This window comes from Trematomus bernacchii, unplaced genomic scaffold (assembly GCF_902827165.1).
Source record: "Trematomus bernacchii unplaced genomic scaffold, fTreBer1.1, whole genome shotgun sequence".
NCBI lineage: Eukaryota > Metazoa > Chordata > Actinopteri > Perciformes > Nototheniidae > Trematomus > Trematomus bernacchii.
This window is the reverse complement of record NW_022988043.1, coordinates 2,316,239-2,343,227: the sequence shown is the minus strand read 5'-3', so window position 1 is coordinate 2,343,227 and position 26,989 is coordinate 2,316,239. Positions and strand designations below refer to the sequence as shown.

Genomic DNA, 26,989 nt, shown 5'->3' with positions numbered 1-26,989 from the left:
GGCTGGGGGATCGGATGGAGGTTTTTCTCTCAGCAACTATTTTACGGATACTGCCTGATGCATGTGGTTATCAATCTCCTTTCCAATGTTCAAGAGCATGACTTTGACTGTGCTAATGAATGTAAGTGTGTGTCTAGATGCAAATGAAGTGGGCTGCAAATAACCCCTCTGATAAAAAATGAATATGGGTTGAAATGTTTGGTCCCCTGGCCTGATTCAGATAACATTTTATTCAATTTATTCTCTTCTTGTTTGTGTATAATAGTTCTGATTTATATTTATGAGTGCTCATACGTCTATCACTTCTCTGTGTGTCTGCAGGACTTCTCTTGCTATTCAGATGGCTTGTATTCACAGTGGTGGTGCCCGCCTGGCTGCTTGCTGCTCCAAGTGGCATCCGTGAGCGTCCCTGCCCCCAGAGCTGTAGATGTGATGGGAAAATAATATACTGTGAATCCAATGCCTTCCGTGACGTGCCAAACAATGTGTCTGTGAGCACCCAGGGCCTCTCCCTGCGTTACAACAGCCTGGTGAACCTCCGAACACACCAGTTTGCAGGCCTGAGTCAACTAGTGTGGCTCTACCTCGACCACAATTACATCAGTGATGTGGACGGCCAGGCTTTCCATGGGATACGGAGGCTGAAAGAACTGATTCTCAGCTCAAATAAGATCACACTGCTCAAAAATAACACTTTTCATGATGTTCCGAATTTACGCAATCTAGACCTTTCCTATAATAAACTGCAGGTTCTCCAGCCTAATCAGTTTGTGGGTCTGCGAAAACTGCTCAGTTTACACTTGAGATCAAACTCCTTGAAAACTGTCCCCATGCGAGTTTTCCTTGACTGTCGCAACCTGGAGTTTCTTGATATTGGCTACAACAGGCTACGGAGCCTCACACGTAACGCCTTTGCAGGACTCCTTAAGCTCATCGAGCTTCATCTGGAGCACAACCAGTTCTCAAAGATAAACTTTGCTCATTTCCCCCGCCTGACTAACCTGCGGGCTCTGTATTTGCAGTGGAACCGTATCAAAGTGCTGACCCAGGGCCTGCCGTGGATGTGGACCTCCTTGCAAAAGTTGGACGTCTCTGGGAATGAGCTCCAAGTGTTGGACCCGAGTACATTTCAATGCCTTCCTAATCTGCAGACTCTTAACTTGGACTCCAACAAGCTGAGCAATGTGTCTCAGCAGGCAGTGGAGGCTTGGATCTCCCTCACCACGATCAGTCTGGCTGGTAATTTGTGGTACTGTAACCCAAATATATGTCCCCTAGCGGCCTGGCTCAAGGCCTTTAAGGGTAACAAGGAGACCACTATGATTTGTGCCGGCCCAAAGGAGGCCCAAGGAGAGAAAGTGACCGATGTGGTGGACACTTATAACATTTGCACAGCAACACCGGCCCCCGTCCCATTAACAACATCTCCCCTCACCTCTGCATTTCAACCTGAGCTGCTGCCTCTTCCCACAGAGTCTGTGGAGGATAAGAAGCAGATCTGGAACAGGACAGCCTCCCCTACTCCCTCCGAGCCCACCTTCTCTTTGCCAGACACTGAGTATGTTTCCTTCCATAAAATCATAGCTGGTAGTGTGGCACTCCTCTTATCCGTGGCTATAATTCTGCTGGTAATCTATGTCTCGTGGAGGCGCTATCCCAGCAGCTTAAAACAGCTTCAGCAGCGCTCGGGAGTCAAAAAGCGCCAGAAAAATGCACGGGAGACCGAGCGCTCCCTTAATTCACCACTGCAAGAGTACTATGTGGACTACAAGCCTTCACACTCAGAGACTATGGATGTGCTGGTTAATGGGACAGGACCTTACACATACACCATCTCAGGCTCCAGGGAATGCGAGGTATGACCGTTGCCCTCCAAAAATCCATTTCCACTGCGAGGCATGAGAGGTAAATTTTCTAACAATCTGTGGAGAAAAAACGTTATTTTTTCTCCTCTGCTCTTGTCTGTTTTGGGATAAGGAAGCAAAGGTCAGTGCATGGTGACTTGTTTTACAATATGCTGGGTTTGTTCAGTTCCATATGATTACCCAGCTGTTGTTCTGAATCATACAGTTTTGCTGCTAAAATATGATTCCCATTAGCTGAAACTGCAGAGCCAGCTCTTCTCCCTGGAGAACTTACAGTAAGATGCATTATGCACAAAGGAGACCCATCTTTTATTTTTGACATAAAACAGCCTATTGATGAATCTATGTATTATCAGCCAGCCTATTATTTATTCACAAATGGCTTGCTGTCCACACAGGAATGATAACAAATCAAGTCACTCTGCAGGTGGTCCTTTCCTCTCCTGTGTGTTTGCTGCAACAACTGTAGTGGCAAAAACACAAGTGGTGTGAATTTTGATATCTGTTTTTATTTGCTGTATCACATATGTTAATATTTACAATCATACCAGCTGATCATATGTCTCCTTGTCTGTCTCTAGCAAGCATGTACTTAACATGTTACTTAATCTACAAAGTTCAAATAGTCACTGCAGGCTGGAGAACACTATAAAGGCCTGCAGCCAAATAAAAGATAAATTATGCATTTGGGCTCGATTCCTGTCTGGCTTTAGTGTACTAATGCAGTTACAAACTTCAATATGCTGCTTTTGTTCATCTCAAAAAGATAACGACAATATTCAGCATCAAAAGTGACACTTTTGTCCAAAAAGTTGAATTGAAAAGCCAGACTCCTTCACACAGCAGACTCTGAACCACTGTATGACACGGAGGGATTAAGACAAAAAGCCTTGACAGAAGGACTAATCAATCTGCTCATGCTTAATTAGGCACTTTTTTGCCTGTGTAGTCTTTTTTGTCCCTTAATGCTACGCATCTGTCTTCCTCTGTCCAGTATCTTTTTTTTTAATTGGCAGTATGGTTAAAGTGTGATTAACAGGACATGTTGTGTTGAGGGAAGACATTGTGTCACAGGATATCCTAGTTGAACCTTTTGTCGGACTAACCCAACACGTTGTAAAGTCCAGAGGACATCTTTCTTCTTAGTTATTTCTGTCAATGCAGCTCAGAGACACAGTTTTATCTAACACTCCCACACAGCTCATTAAATATATTCCATGTGCACCCTATGAATCATTCCATAATATGTTTTAAGTCAGTGGATTGCACTGCAGCCTGACTCACATTCTTGTTTTGCCCTGTACTGAGCACACCAGAGAAACCAGCTGAAATGTGTCATGGTTTCCAATAATGTCAGATACTTCGAGGTACACAGGTAGCTAAATCAGCTCTGTGTTACATTATCTGTGGTAGAACATTTCTCAAACACAAAAGTGGCTTGAGATGAGATGGTCGGCTCATCAATCTTGTTGCTTTCATGTGAGAATGTGGCATGGGAGCATTAAATGGCAGACCTAATGGGGCTTCTACTAGCTAGAATAACGAATAGCCCATCAGAGGTGAGGAGCTGAGACTTCCCTCAGCTTTGTTATTTCTTGCCCTCTACAGTCCAAGAGGGCAGTCTTAGTTGTGACAAATGTAATAGGATTTTGTTGCCCCTCTCTGTGTTTGTGCATATTGGGCCAAACATCGCAAGGATACATAATACAGCAGGAGACTTTCCAGACCAACGGCAGTTTTTTTCATGCAGGTAGAAACACTTTCAAACTGTTCGATCAGCTGCATTGTTTAATCTATTACAGTATCATGTTTATTACCCATGAAACTTCATCAGAATTATAGGTCGCAGTACAGGAAGCTCATAATGTGCGGTGATAGTGTCTTATTAGCATCACAATACAGGCAATGTAGCACAATCTCTGCATATACAAACTAAGGTTGCTCCTCAGTTTAGTTGAATGGCACACAGTAGATAGTGTAGAGAAAGATGGAAGAGATAGAGATGTATCTGAAAAAGGCTTCTCTAGAGTTTAAACCCCACAGTCAGTATAGTCATCACCCCAACATAGTGAGCCCCCTGCACATTATTTTAGCTTTCCCAGATAGCAAGCACTTAAGCTATTAGCTGTATTTTCAATTAGGAGAAAGAGCTTTGTAAATGAAGTCTGTTATCTTCTGCACATGCCTGGATCAGCAAACTTGTATTCAATTTGTTTCTATAGGTTTCCTCCAGGACAGCTTAGCAGGTTGGTTTTGACGCTGCAATCCGAACCCGGCAAGTGTGCATTTCCATGAACACTTTGAACTGTGCGGTTACACAGCCTTCCTGTGGCTCATTATTTAAACAAAAAAAAAGCCCTCTCTTCCCTTGAATGCCATCCACTTCTGAGCTCACAGAGCAGCTGCAGTCGTTGACGTCCGCCCACGGATCATCCCCAGCAAAGTTAGCTCAGAAAATATCACCGTGCAAATCCTACTGTCTTACCCGAAGGCGATTCTTGAACTTGGGCAGAATTTGCAAGCATTAATAAGGTGAGGGGTTCCTGCTCACAGATAATTTAAGTGGGCTGTGAGATCAGATGAAGTGAGGAGAAATTAAGGTGTTCCACCTCTGCTGCTGCATCTACCGACTGATACAAAGCTGTCTGAACTAGACTTAAAATTATTACAATTTTCAATTCCACTCATTTTTAAGCTCAGGGGCTTTGTAATGTAAAGGTCACCTATTATGCAAAATCCACTTTTTCCTGTCTTTTATACATAACCATGTGTCCCCTCTGTGTAAAGAGACTCTGAAAGTTTTTTGTCCTGATCCATTTATATAAAAACCAGTCTGAAAATGAGCTGATCAGATTTTATGATGTCATAACGATTTTTTGGCTTGTGTAACTATTAGCCAATCACCAACCAAGGTAACCCCCCCCCCCCCCCCCCCCCCCACCTTATCACCTGAATCTCCTCCTAGAGCACCATTGTGTTCTTTTGAACCAAATATCTCTCAGAGGGGCGTGGGGAGTGGCTCCTTATTTTCATCTAAAGTAACAGACAGAGAATCAGCACTTTTGAAACAGGGCTGAAACAGAGGGGTTTATGGGATGCTATTTGGAGCCAAACACTTCAGAGGCATGTTTTGTATATATCTGAGACCTATAATATATTGATGAAAAACAGTATAATAGGGGACCTTTAAAGTAACGATGTAGGCCAGCACAAGCCTTAATCATGCATTAAGTCGTTTTCATTTTTCATTGCTCTCTGAAATGTGGTTATATTTCAAACTAATGGCTTCTCTGGATCTAACTAGTGTTTGCATCTTTCAAATCCTGCAGCTGTGGGTACATTTCATTCAACAAACATTTGTTTAATTTTTAGGATTTAGAAGCTGATCCCTGTCTTGAAAATGTCACGGATAAGAAACAAAGATGATAAGCGATCAAAATATACTGCTTTTTCTTGCCAACGTGGCAGCTTGCACTTCATCTTTGCGTAAATGCACAGAAGGCAGGCTTTCATCCTGTGAAGGGAGTTTGACAGCCTTCAACATTTTTTGTTCACTTGCCAAATAAACGTTAACCACATGAGTAGAACTGCCTCTTAAAAAAGACGTGTCATTTCCTGACACATCTGTTTTTACGTATGTTGTGGGAAGAACGTTGGTGTAATTTATTCATGCTGTGATGAAAGGTAACACACATACTCTATGATAAATGACACATCATTTGTGCTTTAGTCATTCTATAAAAAAGTAATATCCGACCTATGCCATTAATTCTCATTTTTCTTGGTTGCCTCTTGTTTAGTGGATTTGAAAATTACTGTTACAACAAGACCGTATGGCAACGATCCATGGTTCCAAGAAGTAGAGTACTTAGCTTTTTATCATACCTGATGATTTTCTGAAAAATGGGCTTTGGTCATCTTGACTCGATTCAAACTCAACTGCAGCGAAATACAGGGAGAAACAGCCTTTTAAGTGAATTGGCTCTAATGGCTCTTACATAACATCATTTTTAATGTCATGTATTATTTATCATCAGTTGTTTACATGTATACACTTATGGAAGCTTTACAGCAACAGGATAAAGTCCAAATCCTATTTTTTTTAGATGTTGAAAGCAACAGTTGGATATTTTGGTAATCTTAATCGCTTCTTGTTAAGAGTTAGATTTATACTGCTCTCATTCTAAATGTATAACCTGGTTCTGTACAAAGGTAACTAAATCCATCTACTGCTAAAATGTCTCAGTTTACTAACATGATAAAGGCTTATCTTGTTTTCATCCAGGCAAATGTGTAAAACAGCATGCCCGTGGTGTTATGGGGCGTTATGTGCCAGACTTGCCTGGATTCCTTAACAGTCATAACAAAAAAGGAAGAAATAACTCCTTTTCCACTCTTTATGTGAAAATAAGCTAACCAGCAGTAGCTTCATATTTAGCATACGTATCAATCTTTAAATAACTCCCTGCAAGACAGTGAAAAAGTATATTGTATGTTGATCTACTCCTCGAATGAACTATCCATACTTATCTGCTTTAAGTTCATATTATTCAGTATTTACTTAATCAATAGAAATCTATATTAACTGTATACTAGCCTATTTGTGCGAAAGCCAGTGTTTAAGTGTAGCATGTATGTAAAAGTGTCTAATGAGACTTTCGCACCGGACACACCTTAAGGCTGTGATTTCATGAGTCTAAACGCTGCAGTGTGATTCATTAGCTCCAATGATCATAATCAAATCTGAGGCCTATCTTTGGTGTTAAGCACCGCTCAGGTTGCTCTGTGTGTGGGGTGAGATCAACTCTAAATAAACATACTCTGCTATATTTATTATTCTGACTTTTGGCAGATGTTCCCTTCTGGAGGTGTGATGTCTGCTGTGGTGAGGAGGTGGAATACATTTCACAAAGCTAGCAGCAGGAAGAGGAGACACAAGCCTGTAATCCAACATGGTTTGTTTAAACGAAGACGACAATTTGGTTGCTTCATAATAATTAATCTTAGCATCTCTTCTTTCATCCAATTGATGTTTTCAGGATTGTATTATTCTCATTATGATGTACTAATAGAGCATGCCCCAGCCTGCTAATAGCTTGATCTGGCACAGGCGGGAAATGTGATGTTCTTCCTCCACGCTTCGACACAGACAATATTGAATTTCACTCCGGGTTAGATGTACTTATTTACAGAACATGTACAATGAACTGCTTTTTGTGTCTCCGACTGATCATCACAGGCTCTCACAGAGGCTTAAAGCCAGACGAGTGATAGTCGCAGGTAGATATCTGAGAAAACATTTTGCCACTGAGGAAAAATAAATGGAAGTTATTGCTTTGTTGGCCTCCATACCTCCAATTTAAATTGAGGTCAGCATTGATTGACAGCATCATTAACTCTGATATGCACTTGATATTACACAATAACCGGGCCCTTCACTTTAAGCCCAAGATCAAATGAACTTGTCTATTATAAACAAATCAGGTGACTGACATTTACTACACTGTACAATTCATTTTAACAAAGAACTGTTGAAATTACCAAATGGAATTAGAGGACCCCTTTTTACAGAAAGTAATTTGAGGGAAAATGACAAAGACCACTGAGATAAATCAAGCTAATTCAAACATTCCCATCACACAATCTGCAGTGGTCCTTCCCTCCTGCAGCCACACATAAACCATGATGAATATTTAATGGGATATTAAACTTCTCTTCTCTTTTGTGTTCATGGCCATTTTGTTCCGGCGATTGTGAATGAGCTAAAACCAATTTTGTGTTAATTAGAAGTATATTTTAATGGAAACCCTCTCTGAACATCTCACATCCGACTGAGTGAAAACAGCTGATGTCAATAATTAACTGGAAGAGTGCAGACCTCCGCCAAGGACAATGGTGCATTCACTTACAGCTCTGACGGTCCCATTTTTCTAGTTGGGAATTCTTATAAGACTTCCGTGTGTTAATGAGCTTTAAGTCATAATATGGAAATAACGTGGACATTTAACCTACAACTCAAACTTAACGTACATTTTCCAAGTCAGGAACAAATGTTCAGCACATGAATGCACCACAACCAAAGAGATGTTTAGATACTTCCGACTTAACCAGCCAACAGTCTGACATTGACATCCATTATAGTCATTGTTGCAAAATGAGTCATCTGTAAATTATTTTCAGAACTAAACAGACAATAAGCATTTCCTGGCTTGATCTCTCCCATTCTACAGGCCAATTAAAAAAAACGAACAAATAACTGTGAAAAAACTATTCTTAGGTAGCTATCTATTGACTACTACTATCTAAGTAGTATTCATATACAGAAACTATAGATTTTCTCTCTCAGTGATCACTTATGACCAACTACATGTCTGTACCCGCAGAGAATCTGCCCTCTAGCTATAATTTTCCTATTTTGCCGTTTTTGGGACATTTCTTAGTGTCAACTTCTAAGATCATAAGCACAAAAACCAAGAGTAACTGTGCTGAGAACACACACACATAACGAGGTGAAACTTGCTACAAAACAAGAGGGAATCTCTGGCTTTCACAGTCGGGGGAGGGGAGCACTTCTAGTGTTGTTGTCCCAGGCAAGGGGACACACTTGTTGTGTTATTGTGTTAACAATGCACAATCGACATGGTTAGGTTTAGGCATAAAACAATTAAGGTTAGGGAAACATTGTGGTTTTTGTTGAAATCAATACTTCGTAATAGTAAGGGGACCTTTCCCAAGTCAAAATAAAAACAAGTTGGTCAAGGTTAAAGTGGACCTATCATGCTATATTTTAATAATATAGTGTAGGACCATACCTATATAAGGCATATTTATACTTTTTTTTTTCAAAATACCAAACAGATCATGCATTTTAGCCATGCCTCACAGAAAAATGTTAGCTCTGTTTTTGCAAGGGTCGATTCTGTGAGCAACAGCACCATCTAGAGGCCTGGCATATGTACTACAGCGTCTCGAGCGCTTTCGAACGGCAATGGCCGTGGCTGTCTCCTCCTGATTGGTGGAGTTGGCGCAATAGCCGTAGCGCCACCGTCCTGACGTCAGGACAGTGTTCAAATCTGGATCAGTTTTTATCAGATCCGTTGCAGCCCCTTTTTTAGAGATTTGGGTATGGAGGAAAATAGAGAGGGTTGTGTTTTCTGACACTTGGTGAGTTCCATGGAACACCGGGGACACATATTCATGTATAAAAGACGTACAAAAGTGCATTTTGCATGATAGGTCCCCTTTAAGTAAACAATAGTGGTCGTGGTTTACCATCTTTGACTGTTGATAGGCGACATATGAAGTGTTATTGTCAGGACCTCGACACAAACTGATGAACCCAAATGCACGACCCAGAGACAAAGTCTTGAATGTAATAAAAAAGTGTATTTATTTTAACAGATCAGGTAATCCCTCTTAACAGAGTAGGTAGTGGAAATAACAAAAAGCGCTCAGAAGGAGGAAAAAACTAGCGTAACAAAAAGAGGACTTCATAAAAACTTAAGCCTAACAAAATAACAAACATAACAAAACCTGACATGAGTGAAAAGCATTCTTTTCTTAGCTGAGGCTTGGCACGACCATTCGGGGAAACAAACAAGACAAACTGACACAGGACAGGGGAGAGACAGGACTATTAAACATGAGGTGAGTGGGAACAGGTGGAAACAATCAGGGGCGGGGCAGACACTGATGATGGCGGGAAAAACACACAAGGGGAGGAAGAAAGAGGGCCTGAAATGAAAGACAAGAGGTAAATACAAAATAAAACAGGACATGACAGACAAAATACATAAACATATCTAACACATTTGATGAGACACAACAGTTATAGACCAAGCTAACCTCTATACATTCTCTACTGACTCTGTGGAGCTTTAATATTGTGCCATGACAACATTTATAAATACTGTTGCTGAATGTTGTGTAATGCTCTTTGGGGGCATTTTTCAAAACAACTGATGATGTTGTTTTTCTTTTGCTGTTGGGACGATAATCCTTAATTTTTTCTTGGGAGGACAATTAAAAATAAACTAAACTAAATTGTCAATTTGGTCTTATCCGAGGCCATAATTGCAAATGCCTTAAAGGAACTGCCTTATCAAACAGTTTTAATGCTCTGCTTATCGGCCATGTACCTTGCTACTGGACGGAGTTTGTTGTTTGAAGATGTAATCCACTGCAACATTATAACTTCAGGGGTGAACATCTCGTTTTGTTGTCAGACACTCTGAAAGATTGGCTCACAATTTCACTCCGGCATTCACCACTCCATCATAAAAGAGAAATGTATTATAGAAGAGGCACATAAACCAATTTCTCTGCTGACAGCAGCCTTAACACCACAATGCAATGAAGCCTGGTGATATGCTGTGGTTTGAGTGAGTGTTGTGCCTCTTTTGACTCTCACTATATGCTATCGCTCAACACATACGGCCCAATGCAACAAGCTGAAGCTCACTTCCCTGGCAGTTGTCGAAAGGCATTTAGGGGAATGCAAGGAAATCACTAACTGAAGTCGAAGCAGGTGTGGCGAGTAAGGGGAAGTTGGGTATCCGAAAAATAATTTATGTCACCTCAATGCTAAATCACTTCTGGCATGCACCAAGCGCCACAGTTGATAACAATGTAAGTGTATCCAAGGGAGGATTTTTCCATCAAGCCTTCAGTCAGAGTTAGAGCCGAGGAACAAAAGCACTATTTCAATTCCCAGGGAGTCCAGGCCAATGTTTCCCTTGAACAAAGTATTTGCCAAAATCTGTAATTTTCTCAGAAATCGGAGTCCCATATTGCGTGTCCTATTATTATGGCATATCTATCAATGATCACATGCCCTGGATTCCCTCAGTTTAAGCTTCTGCTCACTCTGTCAGTGACACTTCTGCTTTAATGGGATTTGACAGCTTATCTACCACTTTATGAAAAGTCGGGCAACGCTGACAGAATTAATACTATAACATGAAAACGTTAGACATAACATTTAATGCTGTTTTATGGTCACAGCAGCCACGTTAATTTTTCAACTCAGCTTGAAGCAGTTACTGCCTAGTTAGCCCTTCATTTTATTATGATTCATTTAATTAAGGTTATTAAGTTAATTTCAATGAGATGCTGTAGTTCTGTCTACTGTGTCACTTTCATTCCCTGCACAAGAACTTGAAAGTGAAACTTATAAAAGAGAATAAAATGTTGACTTGGCACATTTGAACTTGTGCCAGTAAATTGGTGGATTGCAATTTGTATCTTCTCCCTTCTCGGCATAGAGACAGGACAGTTTCTCTTTCTGTTTTTCCACTGGGAAGGATTTTGATGTAAGTCTACCTCAAGAACAGTATTGTGATTTCCCCAGAAACTAAATGCCCTTCATCATGTAGCGATGTCTCAGTGTGTCTGATGGGACAAAATGGTGAGTCAGTGAGCACCAACTGAGAATGATGCATCTCTGTCAGCTTCTCCTCCTCCTGGTTGAGAAATGCCTGTCAGGCAGCTGCATGTGTAGGGGGAGTTTTCTTTCCAAAATAAGCACAACATGGCATCTTTCTCTTGAGCTGTGTTCTTACTTTTGTGTGGTCGATATACACTGCTAACACAAAAACAGATATTTACTAAACATTTAAACAAGACCAGGAGTCGACAGCCCCGCTAACAGCTCTGCGAGACTGTATACTGTAGACTATAGGGCAAGGCGTGTTTTGTACTAAATTCAAATGTTAACATGCTATCATTCTTACATTTACCATGTTTTTTGCATAAGTTCAATTTGCTCAAAGAAACCCAAGTGAAACACTGGAAATGTGAGAATTTCGGTTTTTAATGGTCGCAAAAGCTTTTTTATTTCTTTGAAGAGGTGGACAAATTGGAAACAATGGAAACAGACTTGGCAAATTACTCATGATTCAAGCATGCAACTTTATTTATTCATGCTTCTGCTTTAGAGAGATTAACAAATCTGTGTGGAGCCTTTAGAAAGTTGGAGTCACTCTTTAAATTAATTCATTATATAAAAATGAATTCAATTTTCCATCCGTGTTCTACATTTCTTTCCATCGTCTGAGGTTCTGGTTGGCACTCCTTTAATTAGTTCATCTCAGTCAGTGCACTCTGCTCCTACTGTATGCAATTATTGAATGGTACCTAACTGTAGAAGTATTGAAACCAACTCTTTATCTTATGAGTCCAAATGTTGCATTTCGCTTGGACTGATCTTCTGTAAGTTCAGTTAAAATGCCTGCTACAATTGGATGGAAACTATAATGCTAATGACAATGCTAATGTTTAGCAGGTTTTAGATCACCATTAGCATTCTAACTAATAAATAAACACAAATACACAAAATACAGCTGAGTCCAATGGGAATGTTATTTTGAAAGTGTTTGGAATTAAATTATTGAACAAATTAATATGTTATGTGATAAATAAAAAGTTAAGAGTAGGCACAAGTGGATTTATCATCATGGGAACATGAATGTCTGTAACACATTGTATGTCAATGCATCAGCCAGTTGACAAGATATTTCACTCAAAAAATAAAAACCTTCAACTTATAGTGGTGCTAGATCAAAAGTCAGGGAATATAGAATTCATTATCTGGCAACATGAACACTTCGAGGAAATACATTACATTATGTAGCTGTTGAGATATTTCACTGAATGAGTGAAAACGTTTGCCTACTGGTGGCATTAGATAAAGAGTGGAGAATCCCCATTTTCCTCTGAGTACTATCTGTATCGCATTGTATATCTGCTGGCGCATAATTAGTTGTGACATGTATTGTGCACAGGTGGAAAAAGAGAAGGGAATGATCTCTCCGTTTCCCTCCTCGTGCCAATGTATCCTTTTTAAATCACACAGATGGGGCAGCCCTTTGTTCCAGCAGAACATTTTTACTGCACAAACAGGAAGACATGTAATGTTCTCTGAACGGCGGTTGCAATAAACATCTAAAATTTGAGTGGATATCGACCTACAATTTCATTTCCATGGTGGGCGAAATTAAAGCAAATTTGGTCAGTCACAGTAAAGAGAAACAACGCTATCTTCACAACACAGCGGGACAAATAAAGGATTCCTGAATCTGATTCAGTGTTTGAGGCAGATCATCCTGTCAGGATTATATGTGCTCTGAATGAGCAGCATTTAAACAGACCTGTGCTGATGTCTTTTCCCTCAATTATCCATTCCCTAGGTACCATTTGCTACCATTTGCTTCTTCTACCCATGTTCCTCTAGTCAATGACAAAAAAACAAACAGGGCAACAAAGCAGGTATCGTGCAGTCTGCAGACATGACAGATACAAGACTACAGAAAGCTGCTAACAGCAGGATTTCAAATTAGATGTTTTGTTGACAGTAAAGCAGAGCACAATGTGCTTGTGTTAGTGTGGGGAAAACAATCATTTTTACAGGTAGTCATAAAAACACTCTTAATAAAATAAATACACAAGAGAGCAGCAGAATTAGCCAATTCTCTTGGAATTTAGCTCATTTTCTTCTTCCAATAAACTCTGCAATCAAATATATTTGAGAGTGACATATTGAGATAACATTCTAATTTGGTTTTAATGTTGGTGGATGGGCCAGATCATATTGAGATTATTGAGTGCCAGAGTAAAGGGAACTTGGTTATGAGGTGAAATCATATCTGCATGTCATCCAATAATTAATTCTCATCAAAACCATGCCATGCATATTAGTTTTTGCGCTATGAGCCACATGCCGAAAGATCACTTGCATAGATTTTGAAATGTCACATCTTCTAAAGTAACACTAAAGAGTATTTTTCCAAACATTTTCTTTCTTTAGCCAGAACTACCAGGTGGTAGTGTGTACTTTATTATAGGAAATAGCTTTAAGGTGCTTCCACTCCCAACCTGTTATGTTCAGCTCAGCCGAGTCTATCTCTGGAGCATTGCAGTTTGTTTGGGCTGTAGTGAAAGCTGTCCGTCAAACTCTGGTGCAGACGAAACAATTGGTCTGCGATCGCTTGAAAAAAAGGGTCTCAGTCCACTGTTTTCATTTGGACTCTGGTGCAGTTCATTTTTATTCTCAAACTAAACAGACCAACAACAAGCTTAAATAGAAGAAGATATAGGACTTTAGTATGAATCCGTGAAGCAATCTTAAGAAATCTGTATAAACAATACAGAATTGTTTTTACTGCAAATCAGATATCTTTCCTAGTCTTAGGACAATCAAGAGTGGTTACAATTGTCATATTGAACTTCTGACATACTCTCTGATTTTTGGCAGTTCATCAAGTGCTTTAAAAAGTGTGCAATGTAGCAACCTCACGGATCAAAGTCTACTAAAAGAATTCATAATCGCTTATTTATACATCAAAGAACAGAAATATACACATCAGAAGCAAGAGTGTAGGGCTATAGGTTCAGCCGACCGCTAAATGTTATGTGTCAAAAATGCCACAATTAACTTGTCACGGACCGAATGATGTAAAGGTGTGAAAGTGCTGTGTGTGCTTCAGTACTGCACACATTTTGTTCTTCAAACTAAAACTGAATACAACGTTAGTCATTGCCTTTAAAATGACTTCAAACTCTGCCGCCCCTGTATGTATAACATCAGGGTGTCTCATAAATGTCACAAATTACAGTTACTATTATAACGTTATACTGTTGTCTGCTTAGACCGCAATGAAATATTTAACTGGGCTCCGTGCCCTGCTGGGCTCCCCGGTCAGTGATCGCTAAAGAAAGCAGAGCGGAGTTTAATTCAAACAAACCGTTGAATGTGATAATGGAAACATATTGTTTTAAATCCTAATCCAGTAACAGTTGCTGGTAGGCATGGCTCAAATCCAGTTTTGCTAATGTCCTCCAGTAAGTGAAGATTAAAATAACTACTTTGCAAGGGATAGCTAACCTTCATGTAAAACAGCTTTGTTAGGGTAAAGCAATGATAGTGGTCATATCTTTTTTCATAAATCTGTTAGTATTTCATGGGATTTAATCCCAATGGAACAAAAACATTTGAAACACAAGAGAACAACGATCAGGGATACTGCATGTTCTGCAGAGCGGAGTTTAATTCAAACAAACCGTTGAATGTGATAATGGAAACATATTGTTTTAAATCCTAATCCAGTAACAGTTGCTGGTAGGCATGGCTCAAATCCAGTTTTGCTAATGTCCTCCAGTAAGTGAAGATTAAAATAACTACTTTGCAAGGGATAGCTAACCTTCATGTAAAACAGCTTTGTTAGGGTAAAGCAATGATAGTGGTCATATCTTTTTTCATAAATCTGTTAGTATTTCATGGGATTTAATCCCAATGGAACAAAAACATTTGAAACACAAGAGAACAACGATCAGGGATACTGCATGTTCTGCAGAGCATTGCCACAGATAAATCAGTGGATGAGATTATCCCTGGATCCAGGAGAAGAGGTATTTCATCAATTGGAGATCAGGACTTTGTATTGATCTCGTAGCGTATGCATGTTTGACATTACTCTTGGATCTTAGTCAATCCCCATTTCCATAGAGCACAGAGGTGGTGGCTCGCTGCAGTGGCAGAACTGATAGGTTTTGTGCTTCTGAAGTAGGGTTTTTCTCCTTTATTCCAGCATCTTGTCAAAGTGTTTTTGTCGTGTAATAGTTAAACCACATCGCATAGACAATGTCCTTATATATGCCCGGGACTTTTTTTTATTATACAAACCTAATTTTGTGGTTCACTGTAAAAAAAACACAATGTAACTTTTTAAATCAAATTTAATCCTGAATTTTTAATGCATAATCTTTACTTTTTTGGCTCTATTGGGATCTCTCAATGAAAACAATAACACGTTTGGTGGCATTGTACAGTGACATGGGATCATTGGAGTTATTGCAGTTTTCTTCTGTATCATCGTGACATCACTGTGTAACACTCGCGCTCCAACGAGTTGTACGTGAGGACATCTCTAAGCGGTTGACCAATCACATCAGAGCAGACTGGGCTCTGGTTTCAGACAGAGGGTAAAAGGGGTGCAGCGGCACAGGCAGTATGAGAAAAATAAAGATCTTTCTGAACATTAAAGCATTTAATGTCACAGTAGAGGCAAGAAATACAAATATGGAAATGAAAATAAGCGTACTAGGGCCACTTTAAAGCTGCTTGACAAAGAAAGTATAAAGATTTTTTGGAATTAATGACAGAAGCTATTTTCCCCTGCAGAGCCTTTAATGGCCCACATTGGATTTGATAGCAATGTTTTTCCAACATCTGTTACAGCAGCATTCATTGTAAGATATCTCTTTTTGCATTTCTGTGCCAGGACACGCTTGAAAGGGCCTTCATGCATTCAGATGTCTCAAGTGAACAGAAAACGAGGCTGTTGATGTGAATCGTTATGAGCAGCAACATTTAGTTCAATCTGCATCGTGTCAACCATCAACCATCAATTCAAAGAGATGCATATGCACACATACTGCTGGAGTCATACAAGGCTTGACATCTCTCTTACAGTCTACACACACACACACACAGACACACACACACTCACACACAGTAACATTCATTATCAAAAAGTGGCGAGAAGAACATGGCAGTTACGTTCTCCAGCAAAGTGAGGAAAACAAGTTTCATTGTAGAAATTATGAATAAATCATCATCTGTTTGTCAGCAATTTACAAGTCAGGCAGCTGGCAAGGCCTTTTTCCAATTCAGTGACAATTACAGCAACAAATACTGGAAACTCATGACAGGGACCCTAAAGTGTGTGTGTGTTGGCTGAGAGCCTATCATGTTCCTGTTTACGTACTGGAAAGATGCTGAATGGGGACATTTTTCAGTCCCATGAATTTCACTCTCTCTTAAATATGTATTTATATTACTACAGGTCACATACAGTGAAAGGCTTCTCCCGTTTTATTACTAGTAATATTACAGTAAATGCAGCAAAGGCCCATTCAGGGTGGAATTCATGTTGTGGTAATGATTCAGATTTTGCATAATGTGCGGGAATGAATTGCATCCTGATTTTTTAAAACTATAATTAAAAGAAAATCCTGACTGTATAGTGGTATGAAAACGAAATTGGAGAAAAGGAAAATCCTCAAGATGAACTTCCTGGCATCTCAAAATTACCTCCATTAATCATAGCTTATGGAAGCCAACAACCATGGGACTATTTACAGGAATCAATGATGCGGACCTCAGCCGACCCTCCCAACATGGCGGAGGGGCGGCAGGACACCGGGCTCCGCTCAGATCAATGAACTTCTCACCCTGTTATGCAAAGTGAGCCGCGCCGCTCTGTGAAGGAATCTCATTTGACTGCTAGTGCCGGTAATGACGACATTTCAGGCTCGCATATATAGCTCAGGGGGTGGAACAAAAATCCACCAGTGAATCTGGAGCTTTGCTTTGCAGCCCAGATATGTATTCAAGCCAGTGTCATTCTAGGTAATGTGACCTCAACATACCTTTCTCTTCTTGCTTTTTATGCAATACAAACAAGAATGCAAAAACAATTTGTGGATTATCCTACCTTTTGTAGCTAAGACGCACTCACTTTGGGTACTGATGCTATCTGATGCAGTGTTATGCATGGCTCACCAACACAAAGGAGTCTTCAAATAGGAAATAGAAAAGTGAATAAACTTGATTTTGCTAGGACTGATAAGTGTTTTTATACCCTGCCGTTAAAGCCACGTTAAACTATTTTTGGCCAGAAGGAGGTAGAAGACTGTGTCCAAAATGATCTCGCTTGTTCAGTCATTATCAGCCGCGACCCTATGTGATATCGTTTTTGCCTTGTGATGGGTGTTTGTCATCATGGCAAAATATGGTCAAGTAGACACCTACTGTGGTGAGAACTACCACAGAGGCAGTTTTGAGTAATTTTCCAGCTGTTATTACTATATTTCGGTCTGTTGGAGTGCAATTTTCCCTTTTTTGTGACTGATTGCAATCATCCATGTGGCAAGGTGTAAAGGTTGCCTTTGTGCTAAGAACACAGTAGGCGCAAAAATGGAGGGAAGAAAGCTCCAGGTCCTGACTGAAGGAGTCAAGACTCTTTCCTCTGAACTTCAGACAAGGAATTTGAAAGTGACTTGAATTTTAAGTCATTTAAGTTTTTGGGTGTGTTGATTTGCATGTTGCTTGTTTTTATTACTCGACTGTTTTCGTAATGAGGCCTTCTTTGCATCAAAAGATAGCACATTTTTGACAAACCTATATTACTTTACTTAAATATGTACAAATAGCACAGGATTACGAGACAGTATTTGTCTTGCTCACGCTGGATGCATTTGACCCTTTGCAAGTGCTTGAACATGTTTTGTTTTTTTGACTAATTATTTAGGGTTTAGCGACTGCAAAAGCAATCCGTATGTAAATAAAAATAATAATAATATTAATAGTAATAATGAGCAGTAAATTGACATTCAGCCACATACATCACATTCATTTTCTGTCCTCACAGATGCAGTGTTACAACACTGTCATTTTTGCATCTAAGTTGCAACACATATTTTGGGGATCCTTAATGATATTTGCATTTTATACTCAGTCATGTTTAACTGTTTCATATAAGCTTAACAGGTTTTTATATCAACCGTGTTACCAAACAGCTGCCTACCCACTCATCTCCAAAATACAAACAAAGCTGCATGTGTTTCCTATTACAATCCTCCTTCTCACTATAGTTGAAATCAATCAAATGCAATTGCATCTACAGTTGCAACAAATGTTATTATACTTAGGCTATATGTATTTGAAGATACATGCCACATGTTTATCACGATAATAACAGAAAATATGTTTCCTAAACTAATTTCCTGTACAGCGATATGTATATTCAACTATTAGACCTTTATGAAAGTGTCTACGACTGTTTTTAAATTATAAAACACATTAAATCCAACAAAGGTACTGTATCCACATTGCTGCCGCTTAGTTGTCGCTTTTCTCTCTGACCGTTGACATGCAACTGCTTAACAGCACAAGCCACAACAGCTGTATCTCATTTAGGAAAAACATGTCCCTCTAAATAGTGTATAGCAACAAATAGCATTTAATCTTGTTCCATGTTGCTATACAGACACACATGTGAATGCTGAGTGACATTAAAGACTACATACACACCACCCACACCGAGCCAGGTGTATTGATGACTCAAAAATTGCTTCAACAGTAGGAGTATGTGTGTGTGTGTGTGTGGGTGCGGGCGTGCATGTGCGTGCGTGCGTGCGTGCGTGCGTGCGTGTGTGCGTGCGTGCGTGCGTGCGTGCGTGCGTGTGTGTGTGTGTGTGTGTGTGTGTGTGTGTGTGTGTGTGTGTTTTCCTGCCTTCCACTTAATGCACATTTGGATTGGCTCCAGCTATTGGACATGAATGAGATGTACAATGCAGAACACAGGAACCAGATGTTCACTGCTATTGAGTTAGTTCTGTCCAAGTCAAATGTATTTGCACACATCTGATATGGACAAACTGCATTTAAATAAAACCCTGATTATGAAATCAAAAATGTCTGTATATAAGTGGAATAAATGACGATGTCAACATAATTTGAACATAAAGCATTCAGTGGAATGGAAGCCAAATGTCTGCACCGTCTAACAAGGCTAGGATGAAAGCAGCCCTCAACTAACTGTGTTCACACCTCCTGTAGTCCACACACTTTCATCACCCAGCTCGGTCATGAAAGTGAAGTCACACACTTGCAGGCGGTGGTATTTTTTAATAAAAAAGATGAAAAAACAAGCTGGATGGCCATCAAACACGTTTGGTGGTGTCTGCTTGTTGCAGGCAAGTGAGAGTTCATGTCCTTGTCGACACAATGATTCGTTCTTGTTGTTCTGTGCAAAAGCATCCTTATCTAAGGATATAGCTCAACCTCCCAATGCTTATATCCTCCTGCTGACAGGAAACAACGAAAAGAGGCAACAACTTTGAATACATTGAAAGAGACACATGGCTGTCTACATTTTGTTTTTAAAAGGCTAATTAAAGGGAGACAGCCCATTGGTTAATTGTCTATACTCACACTGGGCTGGCCCTGACTTTCCCCCGCCCCTCCCCCCTTTGCCCTCTCTGTTTCTTGTTGAAGATGCCAAGGCACAGAGCCAAAAATCTGTGGATGGATAAGGCCATCAAAAGGGATAAACCAAAGTGCAAGGGTGGTCCGGAAAAGCTGATGGCAGAGAAATTGACGTGGATGTTGCAAAATGTGCAAAAATAACTGACGGCTTCAAAATCCACAATACCTGACATTGTGAAGCAACAGGTTGAACTTCAAAGAGTTGGAGACCATGGCAACTGACAGGATCCCTCTCTGAGGATAATCGGACGTGCAATAAGTGTCATGTGCTAGAATATAAAACATAATAAAATGAATACATAGACAATCAAAATGTCAAAAGTGTATAAATGTAAATCAAGAGGGGTGTCAAAAAGCTTCAATGTGTTGCCAAGCAAAACATAATTTACAAGTAAAATAGAAGAGATTTATCTTTCATGGTATTTCTACTTGAGTATGTAGATGGTGTACTCCACGGCCACCGTATGGTCAGGGAGTCCGTCAGAGATAGAGAGCACACTGGTCCACTTGTCCATGGGGACTGAGCTCTGTAGTGTATTGGGGGAATAGTACAGGCTCGCATATTAAAGAGGATGGAAAAAGATGTTGTACTTGAGGATGGTGTCCGACTGATCGTTGCCAGTCCGTCAGGGCCGAAAAATACCTGGGGCGATTTTTTGCTCAAGTCCAAACCTGCTTATTGGATTGTTTAAATTGTGACTAGAGAGAAGATAAGTCAGTTCACATCTTTTGAAGGCTACTTTTCACCTATGCTGATTAAAATGTAGCTAAGAGAGTGCCAAGACCACAGGGCTAATTAGTCTTTCTTCAGTGATGGATATCAAGGATGTAGAGACATGCTGAATGAGTAAAGCCTGAGATGAGTCACGATGCAGGATTAAGCAATAAAGTCTGAGGAATACTTTTTGGAATACAAAGATGTCAGATACTTTGCCAGGAAATGTTTTGATATATTCTTTTTCCTTGATGATGGACACAGTTTATGATGGATACGGAGAGAATAAAAGCATGTGTATAAATGATAAACGATACTCCTTTCTACTATGTTCGGATCAGTCAAATGAAGACTGCAGGGATGCTGGCATTCTCAGATTTACAATGACTGGCTTACGTGATTGGTATTTAAAAGATGACACTGAGGAGGTGTCATGTTGAGAGCTTTATTTGTGACACTGCTGCCATCACTCACAAAAATAAATGTCTTATTCACAGCAGCACATGCTCCCAACAGCAGAAAAACAATTGAATTATGGGTGACCCTATGACCCCATGATTCACCTCAGTGCCACCTTCAACTCAACCTTGGGCATGAAAAAAACAAGTCTCAAACTGCTTTTTCAATTTTCCACAGAGCACAGTATTGACTATGAGTGAAATGGTTAACAGGGGAAACTATTGGACCTCGTCGGAGATCTGCTCTCTGAGTTTTTGATTACTTATTGGCTTAAAAGGAGGATGCTCATAATTGACGAAGCATCCTAAAGCGATGTAAATGATCTGTTCTCTCATATAGTTGTGAATCGCTTCACTGATCCAAACCCTGGGAAATGATCTCCTTTCTCTGTTGAAAATCAGCATTTCAGATAACACAAATTTAAGCAAGAAAAACACATCTTACTTGCACTATTGTTTCACTTGCACTATTGTTTCACTTGCACTATTTTACCTCCCTATGTTGCACTGTTGGTGGAGCCTTGGACTTAAGATGTTCATTGCCAACAACTATTATAGTTGCGCTCGACAATAAAGCCTTCAAATCCTTTGGAATCCCATGTCATATAACCCATTAATTAGCTGTACGGTAGCATAGATAAACAACAGGCCTACGCTTAATGAAGATGACCAACAGCAAAAGGTGGGATGTGTGTTTTCTGTTGAATAGTATGATGCTACAAGAAACCTAGGAACCCTTATCTAAATGTAAAGGTGAGCAAAGCCTACGCTTGTTGTAATGGTACTGGAAGTCCTCTTGAGGCAATTGCGTCTCCTTCACTTGTCATTGTTCTAGAGCTATATTTAGAAACACCAGCACTGGCTCTGAATGGAGCCCCTTACAGGCTTACATTATTGTCCAACCTGTATGGGATTACCGCCAGTATAACCATTCATCTTTGTCCATTCTCCCCTTTCTAATGTGGAAATGAAGTGTGTAGGGGTCACCACGTCACTGATTTGTGTTCCTGTTTCTTTCAAATGGTAAGATTTTTCCTAGTTTTACTTACGTATTATTGTTGTTAGATTACCGCTGTATCAAAGGACATGTGCAATGTCAAAGGTATCGCTTGTAGTGACTAACCCACATATAATAAGGGTCATTGGAGAGCTCCGCCAAGACCAATGGTGCATAAACATATTCCTCAGATGGTCTCATTTCATGGTGTCATCCTTCTGGGTTTTTCTTTTTTATAAACTTTGAGTCATAATGTTTTCCACAGCAGCATGCTACAGAGAAGATGTTGTATTTTTTTTATTAGAGAATTTAAACATTACATTAATACACATTTTTCTGATTATTCTGAAACAAAAAAAAAATCTTTTTTTTGCAGTGTTATGACTAAAGGAAAAATGATTTGCACATCCACCCCAGTACCATATTTGCTCCATAATTGAATAGGCCCTTCCTTCGCCCATGCTTAACCCTTCTAAAAAGTTAGATCCTGATGACAACAAAACCGACCTAAAACGTAACTTTACTGTTGCCACTTTTATCAACCTTATTTCCAATCACATTTAGGATTAAAAAACAACCTATATAACCAACTGTATGTTAGTTGTTCAGCACCGAACAAAAGACAGGCATGGTTAGGGAATCACTCAAACTAAGCAACCTCAAGTAATAGCCAACTTTCTACCATACTGTACATTGAGCTCTCATACAACCTTATTTGTGTTTATTATTCAGCTTTGCATCCTGGAGGGAGTGTGGCTTTAAGACATATGCCAACACTTACAGTATAACATCTGGCTGGAAAGTCTCAGACCACTTCCTGCAGTAATTGGATTTCAAACTGTTCTTAATACGTCTTAAGCGTTTTTTTCAGTGTTAATCCCTATCCAGATATAATTTGATTGCTCAAGATGCATGACCACATTAACTGAACTGGGTAAATTGCAGAACAAGTGTACTGTATAGTCAATATGTTACTTTCACAGTCAACACTGTGTAGTGAGGATGACATAATAATTAAGTAAATGCACAGTCTGCCTCAGTGATAGTGCTGCAGGAAAGGTCAACAGCCATCAAAATCAATACATTTCTTTCGGTTTGCTTCGTGTAAATATTCATCTTATTCCAGCCTCTTTCTTTGAGAACAATATGTTGGTCAGAGGATAACACACACAACAGATTGACCAATGTGGTCACTTCTATTAAGAAACGGTTATCAGGTCAAATATTCATCTTTAATTCATTTTATGTTTATCGGATTCAAAATCACTTTCGTTTCCTGGTGCATGATGTTTGAGATTAACACCCACATGTTTCCCATCTGCAGCTACACAATTAGTTTGTGTGCTAACAGTCTGTTATATAATTTTCTAAATTCACTTATTTTAACAATGTAATGAAACAAAAAAGGTTTCCATCACATTGTTCCTTCATTTTTCAAAGCTAATTACATTTTCCAATGCCCCTTTACTGGGGGCCCAAGGCATGTCATAAACATTTCAAAAGCCCCTGTGGCATGGATATATAGCAAACATCTCCTTGCCCCATCAAATGAGATCTGTGCCCTTATTTGCACCAAGGTCCTGAAGCTCCATTTCTTCCACAATGAGGGGAAACGGTCACAAGGCTGGCAGATCTCGTCCGTGGGCAAGAGAGGTTCAATTACTTCAGTTGTCATGGAGCAATAAATGACAAATTAAGTGGCTGGCACTGAACACTGCTTGAAGGGGGCTGTATCAGAATACTAATGTCAGCTGTGTTTGACAGTGGGTAAAGAGAGAGACAGCTAAAAAAAGGTTTAGCAAAGTAAATTCAAACAACTTTCTTTCAGCAGGATTTGTACTCCTTGACCTCGTGGCAGAACAGTTATGCCTGTTTGTTCGTTGAAAGATAGAACAGAGATATTTAATTGCAAACAACGTATTTAGACGCACCATAAACAGCTGTGCTCATTGTTTAGTTGTGTATAAATAAACTGTGCAGTCCATGATCTCGCTGCGACAGACTGGAACAGGCATCGTAATCCTGTAATTAGTGTTGTATGTACTGTCCACACAGATTTAAACACTGGCTAATGGAAGTGCTCTGTTATGCCAGTTTTCATCACAATAAAAAGCCAAAAGTCTATAGCTACACTTAAGACTTTAATGCTTGTTACACACTAGACAACAAAATCATTAGATAAAGCATGGAGACATTGTGCTACAATCAAATCCTTACCACTAGTCGGATAGGATAAATCAAGTTGGACCTTATTGTAGTGCTAAAGGCAACAGCAGGTACAGAAAACCTTTCAGAATTAGCTCTTACTGTCAGACTTAAAGATTTTCATTTAATTTAATCTTTGTTCTGGCAATCGTTTACTATTTTCTGTAACTTGTGTGACCTAATTAACATACTTGTAAAAAAGCCAAACCATGATATTTTACTAAACCTAAGCAAGGTTTTGTTGCGTTTTGTTATTTTCAATTACAAAAATAAACCCCCTGTCACAATGACTCTAATCTGGGAGAAAAAAGACACTTACATGGTAACAGTAATTAAGAATGCAGTAGTTGGCGGGGAACGTAATTTTCACTGTAGACTGTAAGCTTTTCACCAACACCTCCCTCACCCGCCTCATTAGATCAGGAGGAGGAGGACTGGGGATAAATGAATAATGTACGCCACGTGCGTACATGTAATTTGATAAATGTATGAATAAACCCCAGATTCAATATCACTGATCCAACATGTTTTCATTTTACATAAAGAAAGAAAAGAGAGGATTTTATATATATATTTAGAAAGACAGAATAAACAGGGACACAGGATTAGTGGTTTGTTCATATATTTCTCATTTCATCTTAAATTGATTTTTTTTTACGGGGACTATACAGCTAGGCCACCAGCATTGATAAAACCCACAGCAATGTTTCAAGCAAGTTTCAAAGTTAATGTGATTGTTCGGCATAGTAGATTAAAAGTCAACGCTGACCTGCGTGTTGTTAATTCCCTATTTTGTGCACCGACAAAAAAAACAAAGTGAACCTTTATATCATGTAGTCAATAGCATTTGCTCTATCCAATCCTGCAGGGCTTAAAGAACAGATGTAGGGTTGTGCTTTTGCCCACAAAACATAAAAGTCATGTTGTATCACTGCAGGAGGCCGACAGACCCCACTGACATCTTTTATGACCCCCCATCCTTCATAATACCCCTGAATGTAAATGCATGTTGTTCAGAAAACACTGGGGTTGTTGACCTCGAATCCCCTGCTCCCTTCATTCTCTCCACTTGTTTTTCTTACGTGATTTATCACCGTGCTTTTTCAGCTGGGTACATTTCACCCTGTTCAGCAGACAGACAGTGTAACTGAGTCATGCTGCAGCAGCTTTGTAAGGGCAACAAAACGTTTGTACTGGCACTGTGAACTTACATCCCAAGGTCACCTCCAGGGAGATCCTGTCAGGCTATCCAAGGTGACAGCTGAGCACCTACGGTACAGTCAGCCGCGCACACTGGGAATGTTGTGCGGTAAAATGAAGGCAGGCGTCACACAGATGAGGTTCATTCATCTTAATAAAGTTGACCATCAAACTGATGTGTCTGCAGCGGTGCTAGTTAGACAGAGGAGGAAATGCAGGAAGACAGAGAGAGGAGAGGAGAGAAGCAGACAGGCTAGAGGAGAGGCTTCTCAGCTATAAACACAATGTTCTTTTCCCACCATCACTCCTCTGAATAGAAAAGTACCCGTTTACCTGTTGGCAACATTCTGGCAGAAAAGCTAATTTTGTATAAACGCTGCAAAGCATGTTTTGATTTGACACTCAAATGCCCAAAAATTACTCTTTAAAAGTGAAAATCAGTCACACTTTCATAAAAAGTGTTTTGCCACTTCAAATCATTGGCTGACTTCCAACTGTAGCACAATAACGGTTCAAAGCATAGTCACTTTTAACAGCTTTCATATTACTGTTTTAAAAACTGTCAGTGGGGTTTTACAATATGATGGAATAATGGAGCAGTTTGTCTGTAACAAATATGGTAGGCAGCTACTAAAAGAAGCAAACAAACAAGGAAAATATCCACCAAAAGAGGCTAAAATGTCATTAACTTGAACAGAAAATGCTCAGAGAAACACCTCATTTTGATTGACAAGTAATCTCGTGCGGAAATACCACAGCAGTGACAGCTAATGCCTAATGCCAATATGGCAGGGTCGACCTGCAGAAGTGGAAATAGGTATACTGCAGAACATCTTTATCCTACCAGCTGCTTTCTTCCCTGTGATATTTAAAAATCTCACAAAAATAGTACCAACCAAACTGAGATTTGAATAAGCAGTCACTCAGTAACCTTGGTGATTGCAGTAAAAGCCTTTCAGGTGCTCGCTAATTATATTGGCAAGGATTTGAAGGCACTTGTTGTAATGTATTTGTTTTGTGACTCAAGTTGGAGAAATATACTACTATTTATACTATAGTATATGTAAGGAGAAATAATACCATATTTATTATAGTGCTGTTGTCAGTAATGTGCTCCTCTAGCCATGTGGACAGTTGTAATGCTATTCCAGCAGTTTTAACATTGTTATGTGTGTCTGTAACCACAAATGATTTCATTACAGTTACTATGGCGCACATACAAGTGAGCAGTGATGATATTACCTTTAAGATTAAATATCAGAAACGCAGGAATTGAACCAAACCACAGAACCATGTGTCATTGCTGCCTTAAGCTTCTTATATCTCCTCATAGTGAGATTTATCACAGCTTTGTTTTGTCTGTGGCATGACCTCACATGTTAAGCAGGTGAAAACAGAATGGTCGTGATCATAATAAAATATAGAAGCACAGTTTTTACCACAGCTAGAGGGGTGCAACTGCCCACATGATTCAGGTGTGCTGTATACAGTATCATGCCTTAG

At 39.6% G+C, this 26,989-nt stretch overlaps 1 protein-coding gene across 2 annotated transcripts in view; it reads left to right on the top strand.

Annotated features, from left to right (window-relative positions):
* LOC117472956 (leucine-rich repeat transmembrane neuronal protein 4) overlaps window positions 1-26,989 on the top strand; it is a 44,202-nt gene that overhangs the window by 316 nt on the left and 16,897 nt on the right. Inside the window, exon 2 of one of the 2 annotated variants that reach the window (XM_034118415.1) lies at window positions 322-1,856. In XM_034118415.1, the coding sequence (XP_033974306.1) occupies window positions 322-1,856 (1,535 nt within the window). Of the gene's footprint in view, window positions 1-321; window positions 1,906-26,989 lie in introns of both variants that reach the window. The other variant, XM_034118416.1, reaches the window with a different exon arrangement.